At 73.5% G+C, this 6,518-nt stretch overlaps 1 protein-coding gene and 1 non-coding gene across 2 annotated transcripts in view; one reads left to right on the top strand and one right to left on the bottom strand.

Annotated features, from left to right (window-relative positions):
• Nucleotides 1-1,748: 1,748 nt before the first annotated feature.
• H696_05401 lies at nucleotides 1,749-1,819 on the bottom strand. The gene has a single exon. It is a non-coding gene; the product is annotated as a tRNA-Gly (tRNA).
• A 586-nt stretch (nucleotides 1,820-2,405) lies between these two features.
• Nucleotides 2,406-6,518, top strand: part of H696_05400 (TKL protein kinase) — a gene marked incomplete at both ends in the record, with an annotated part of 11,326 nt that continues 7,213 nt past the window's right edge. Inside the window, 2 exons of the mRNA XM_009499237.1 lie at nucleotides 2,406-3,855; nucleotides 3,921-6,509. Of these exons, the coding sequence (XP_009497512.1) occupies nucleotides 2,406-3,855; nucleotides 3,921-6,509 (4,039 nt within the window). The remainder of the gene's footprint in view (nucleotides 3,856-3,920; nucleotides 6,510-6,518) is intronic.

The following is a 6,518-nucleotide window of genomic DNA, read 5'->3' as shown; positions in this document are numbered from 1 at the left end:
CGCGGCACACGCCGTCGGGGCCGGCATCTCCGACCGGCTGGGCTGCCCGAGCACCGTGGCCATCAAGCAGCTGAAGGCCGCGCGCATGACCCCCACGCAGGTGACCCTCTTCCAGAACGAGGTGGCGCTGATGTGGCTGCTGCGCGACGCGCCGAATGTCGTCCGGCTGTACGGGTACAGCGAGCAGCCGCCGGCCATCGTCATGGAGCGCTTCGACACGGACCTGCAGACACTCCTGCACTCGGACGTCCCCCTGGACCAGGGCACCATCTTGGACATCTGCCAGCAGTGGGCCTCCGGGCTGGAGGCCATGCACGCGCAGGGGATCGCCCACCGGGACTTGAAGCCGGGCAATGTGTTTGCCAGCCAGCGCCCGGACGGCGGCTGGCGCGCGGCCCTCGGCGACCTGGGCACCTCGCGCAACCTCAGCACCGACCGGTCGTCCACCCTGGTGAGCCAGGCGCCGGAGCTGAACGCCCTGACGGCACGGTACGCCGCGCCGGAGGTGCTGGCCGCCTTCCACCGGAAGCGCCCGCTCGACCGGGACCACTACCTCCCGGCGGACATCTACAGCGCGGCCATCATGCTGTGGGAGTGCCTCCACCGGGCCACCCCCTGGGACGGTGCGCTAGCCGGCCCCTCTCGCCCCCTCCACCCAGCCCCCGATGTATCTGACCCGGCCGCAATTCTGTCACGCACACACACACACACGCACGCACATCGGCTCAGGTGCCGACTTCCAGACCATCTCCAGCTCGGTGCAGGTGGGCACCCGGCCCGGCATCGCCGCCGGCGCCAACCCTGGCCTCGGGGCGCTTGTGGCCCTGTCCTGGGACTCGGACCCGGCGCAGCGGCCGCCGGCAGCCACCTTCCGCGTCCAGTGCGCCTCGGCCCTGGCACTCCGTGGCTGAGTGGTCGCGTGGCTCGGCGGCATCCTGGCCGCCAGCCCCCCCCCCTCCCCCCCGGGTTGTAGCTTCTTGGCCAGACAGTCAAATACATCTCTGTCGATCAGCAGGTGGGGGGCCACAATGGAATCACCCAAGTCCCGGGCAGCGGGGGGGGGGGGAGACGCCCCGGGGCTGGCCAGGCGCGGGGGCCGGTGGCCGCCGGCACCGGGCACATCACACGGGCGATCATCCGTCGCGAGCCACAGGCCCCTCTGGGCATGTGCCCACGTCATGATCGAGTAACACGTGCATAATGCGCAAAGGCCGGAGCACGCCCGGCGCCCATTGCACCGCCCCATCCCCCGGGACCCCGTGTTTGACCCTTTCATGGCCTCTCCCCCCCCCCGAGCTCCATCCACAATCGGCCCGGGCGCACGGCGACGGCGCGCCCTGTATGAGTTGGCATCTGGCCGCTCTGGAGAAGCCTGCCCCCCCCCTGCCAGTGTGCCAAGCAATGGGCCCTTTTCTGTGGTGGCCGGGCCTTATTCTGCGCAGCGACGATGTGCTTGGCGTTATCGCCGCGCGGCTGTCGGGTCTCCCCCCGGCGATGCGGCCCCTCGGTCCCGGCGTCGGACCCGGGCCGCGAGGGGCGCCATGCCCCCCCCACGCCTGTGTCGGAGGAGGTGCGGCGCCGGGGCGGCCGGGAAAAACCCGGGCCGCGCGGAGCACCATCCCCCCCGCCGCGGTGCGCGTGTCCCCCCGGCCGATCCCCCGCGCCCTCCTCCCTCCCCTTCCCCCCGGGCGCGGCTGTGCGCTGCCAGGCGGCTGGCCGGGGTCGTCCGGACAAAAAGGAGGAGCGCGTGCGTCGACCGGGAATCGAACCCGGGTCTACCGCGTGGCAGGCGGCAATTCTACCACTAAACCATCGACGCCGTGGCGCTGGCAGTTGGGGCGCCGCGCCTTGCTTTAAACCGACGCGCCGTGGCCCCGGGCGCATTTTCCCGCGAGCGCTCCTGTCCCCCCCCCCCCCCGACCCCCCTGAACGTGCTGTTGACTCGAAGGCCGACACACGCGGATGGCGGCCCCAGGCCGGAACGATGGCCGCGCCCCGCCCGGGTCGGGGGAGCCCCGCGCGGCATCCATCTCGGGCCTGGGCCCCGGATGGCCCCGCCCCGAGGGGCCCCCTGCTGGCGCCACCGTGCCAGCTTCCAGCCAGGGCACATCGCCGGAAAAGTGCGGCCGGGCCCGCCGACAGAGGGACGCCCGCTCCGCCAAGAGGGGGCGCCCTGGCGGGATGGCGGCGCCTGGTGCTCGATGCGGGATTGGCCGGCCAGCCAGCCTGCGTGCGGGGGAGCCCTTTTTCACGGGGCTCGCCCACGGAGGGAGTGGGATGCCGGGATCCGCATATACCCCCTCTGTCCCTTGCATTTCCCCTGTCCCTGTCCCCTCCTCCGCCCCTGCCCCCCCCCCCTCCCCCTGCCCCCGCCTCCCGTTCTCCCTCCGCCCGGCCTGCGTACCATGGCCCGGGAGCCGCGCGCCGCGGCCCGAGACAGGGCCCCCGGCCTCCCCCTCGCGCTGCTTCTGGCGCTGCTGCTGACGGTCCTGATGGCGGCGGCGGCGGCGGCCTTCGATCCGGCACACGCAGCCCCAGATGGGGCCCTGGACGCGGCAAGGGCCGCGCCCGCCACACGGCACTACATTCGGGCCGTGTCGCGCCTGCACAGCCAGCTGCTGGTGCACATGCTGGGCGGCCTGTCCGGGGGGGCATTTGCCTCCGGGGTGGCGTTCCAGTCAAACATGTCCGCCGCGGTGTACTCCCAGGACTTCCTCCGGCTGGACATCCTGCCGGAGTATCGGCTTGGGCCGTTTTTCAACGGGGCGGAGGTGAACATGGGCCAGGCCCCGCCCAACCCGATGCCCGACCCGGGGCAGTGGCTGCTCGCGGTGACCCACACCTCCGGCCAGGCGGCGGCCCTGCTGCCGGCCTACGCCGGGGTGTCCTCCCCCTTCCAGATGCACCTCTACGAGGGGCTGCTCGGCCGGGCGGGCCTGCAAACCACCTTCACCGGCGTCAAGGACATCGCCGCGGTGACCCTGTCCTCGCGCGGGGGCGACCAGGTCCTGGCGCTGGTGTTCCACACCGACATGGACATGGTGGTCGTGTCCTTTTCGACCCTCCTGCCCACGAACATCGCCTCGGGCGGGGTCCTGCCGGGCATGCGGGCCATCGCCTCCGGGCGAAGCGCCGACACATTCATCCTCTGGCACGCGGACAAGATCGCCTCGGTGTCGGCCCAGCCGGTGGTCCTCCGCCCGAGGGCGCAGCTCGGCAAGGACATCCTGGACCTGGTGGAGTCGCGGATCCTGCCATGGGCGCCGCCTGGCGGGCCGCCGGACCTGGTGGTCCTCTTTGCCGACGAGCTGGGCATCATCGCCGGCGATGACCTGGACCAGTCGCCGGCCGCCATGCTCAGGCAGCCCCTGCCGCCGGGGGTGACGGCCACCGCACAGGCGCGCATCCTGGCCCCCTCGGGCCAGGCCCTTGCCCAGCCGACGGGGTGGCTCTTTCTGGCCATCCCGCCGGCCGGCCTCTTTCGCCTGGCCCTGTCGGCCACCCCGGGCCCGGGGGCCTGGGACGCGGTGTCGCTGCCGCTCAACCACGAGCCGGTCACCGGCCTGAAGCCGGCCCTCATGCGCCGAGGCTTCGGCGCCCCGGGGGCCTGGGCCCTGGTCGGGCAGTATGTCTACTTCGACAGTGTGGACTTCGGCTGCGTGCCCGGGGCCGGGGCCGGGGCCATCCACGACCGGACCATCCGTTGCAATGGCGCCCCGGAGCCCCCGGACCCGCAGAACATCCTCGGCTGGGACTGTGTCGCCGGCCGGGCGCGCTCGATCTTCTCCCAGGATGGGCGCCTGTGCGCGGCCTGCGCCGATGGGCGCACCACCACCATGCTGCCGCTCGATGACAGTACGTGCCGGAGGGCCACCCTCTGCCGCCTCGGCCGGGCCGACACTGACCACCGCCGCCCGCAGGCACCCCGTGCGCCGAATGCCAGGACCCCCTGTGCCGGGCGTGCGCCAATGTCGACGGGTGCCTTGTGTGTGATGATGGCCACAAGCTGCAGATTGACGCCGGGCCGCCGGCCGGCGAAAGGTGCGTGCTCACCTGCGACGAGGGGTTCCTCGATCGCGGGGCCTATTGCCTGCCGGCGCCCAGGGCCCACCTGAGGGCCTCGGCCGGGGTGCTGCCCCTGCCGGGGGCCGACGCCAAGTGGCACTCGCAGGTGGACCTGGTGGCATCCACGCGCCTGGTCCGGCAGGCCGGCGAGTCGACCCCGCGCATTGGCTGGCTCGAGCCCGGGGCCAGCACCGCCGGCCCGGGGGAGCACCTGCTGCTCTTCCACCAGGACGGCAGCATCCTCTGGGCCAGCGGGGCGGGAGGCATGCCGGATGCCACGGCCCCGCTCGGCCTGTCGGTGGCCATGCCGGGGGCGCACTCGTACCTGGAGCTGGTGGCCGCCAGCCGCCAGCCCTCCGGGCACCCGGTCCTCGTGGCCCTGAGCACCGGCCCCGCTGGCTTGGACTACCGGCGGATCTTGTGCCAGGGCATGCCACCCCCGTCCACGGGGGCTGCCTGCCTGGCGGAGGCCGACCCGGCCGGCGGCGTCCGCCTGCACCACTCGCCGACGTCGCGCCTGGTCCGGGTGAACGCCACCACCGCGGCCGCGGTGACATTGGCCAAGTCGGTGATCCTGATCCGCGTCCGGCCGGACGGCACGGCCCAGCTGGTCGACACCGGCATCTCGGTGTCGGCCCTGCCGGCGCCCTTCCCCCAGCCACTTGCCGACCCGGCCATGGTGGCCATGGGCCAGCTGCTTCATATGGCCGCCCTGAACGCGGATGTGCTGCTGCCGCTGGAAATGCTCGTCGCCGAGGACCCGCGCGTCACGCAGCAAATGCTCCTGGCCATGCCCATGTCCTCGGCCCGGCATCCGACCCTCCAGGCGGTGGCCCTGCCCACCGGCCAGCCGGGCCGCCCGGAGGAGTTCCTCCTGACCGGGCTCCTGGACGCCAGCCCGCCCGACGGGGCCCGGGTCACCTGGATCGCGCAGCTCTACCCGCACGGCCTGCGGCCGCACGGCCGGACCAAGGACATCCCCTTCAACCGGCTGCCCCTGCTGGACTTGACCGCCGCGCCGGCGGTGCGGGACAATTTCCAGGCGGCCCCGGTGCGCCTCGGCCACGCGGAATACCCGAGCGGGCTGCTGCTCCTGCTGGCGGACGGCAGGGTGGCCCTTTCGCTGCTGCACTGCCCGTCGGCCTCGCCAAGCCGGCAGTGCTGGCTCCTGCCCGGGCGGGTGTTCCCGGCGCCCGGCATGCCGGACCCCTCGCTGGTGGGTCTGGTGGCTTTGCCGGCGGCCGGGCCGGCGGGGGCCCTGTCGGCCGGGCCCGGGCGCGGCGTCGCGCTGGCCCTGGCCCCGGGCCAGCCGGCCCTGCTGACCATCGAGCTGGACGTCTGCTCGGCGGCCACCTACTCGGAGGAGTGCCTCGCCTGTGACCCGGCATGCCGGCAGTGCACCGGGCCCGGGCCGGAGCACTGCACCGAGTGCACGCTCACCGTGCGCGACCGGCCGAGTGACATGTGCGTCGGGCAGTGCCCGGCCGGCCTGCACGCCAACGGCCAAGACCACTGCGACTGCCATGGGGATTGCCTGCTCTGCCTGCAGCCGGACCCGCAGGTGCAGGAGTACCAGTGCGTCTCCTGCACCATGGGGATGGCTCTGCTGCCGGTGGACGCGGACCCGCTGCTCCCCCGGGACCGGTGCTATGAGTGCCATGCATCGTGCGCCGAATGCTCGCTGCCTGGCAACCCGGCTGCCTGCATCTCGTGCCCGGCCGGCCACTACCTCCACCAGGGGGCCTGTGTGGCCGCCTGCCCGGATGGCTTCGCCCCGCAGGGGGCCCACTGCGTCCCGTGCCAGGCGCCATGCCTCAAGTGCCCGGCGGGTGTGGAAACGTGTGCCCTCTGCCCGGCGCGGCACTTCATCGGCCCGGCCGGAGGCCCGGTCTGCCGGCCGTGCGACGCCTCGTGCGACCGGTGCACCGAGGCCGGCGCCTGCACCACCTGCCGGAGCAACTTGGTGTTCCTGGCGACCGAAAGCTCGACGCCCTCGCTGTGCGGCAGCACCTGCGCCCCGGGCGAGTATGTCGGCGCTGGCCGATGCGCCGCGTGCGATGGGTCTTGCGCCCTGTGCGCCCAGGCGGCCGACCGGTGCCGGGTGTGTGCGGCCGGCTTCCGCTGGGCCGCGGGCCCGCCGGCGGCCGGCGCCACCGGCACATGCGTCCCTTGTGATCCTGGGTGCGCCTCCTGCAGGGCGGACGGCTGCCTGGTGTGCGGGGCCGGCCTCGTGCTGGGCACCGACGGGCAGTGTGTCACCGACTGTCCGGCCGGGATGTTCAGCAACGGCGAGTCGTGCCAGCCGTGCGACGTCAGCTGCCGGACGTGCGCCGGCGGCGGGGCCGACCAGTGCACCGACTGCGGCGCGGGGCTGGAGCTTGTCGAGGCGGCCCCCGGCGTGGGGACCTGCGTGTCCGGCTGCCTGGAGAGCGAGTATCGTGCGGGTGCTGATT

The sequence above is a fragment of the Fonticula alba genome (assembly GCF_000388065.1).
Source record: "Fonticula alba strain ATCC 38817 unplaced genomic scaffold supercont2.10, whole genome shotgun sequence".
In the NCBI taxonomy this organism is placed as follows: domain Eukaryota; order Rotosphaerida; family Fonticulaceae; genus Fonticula; species Fonticula alba.
The sequence above is the reverse complement of the archived record's forward strand: the minus strand, read 5'-3'. Positions and strand labels throughout refer to the sequence as shown.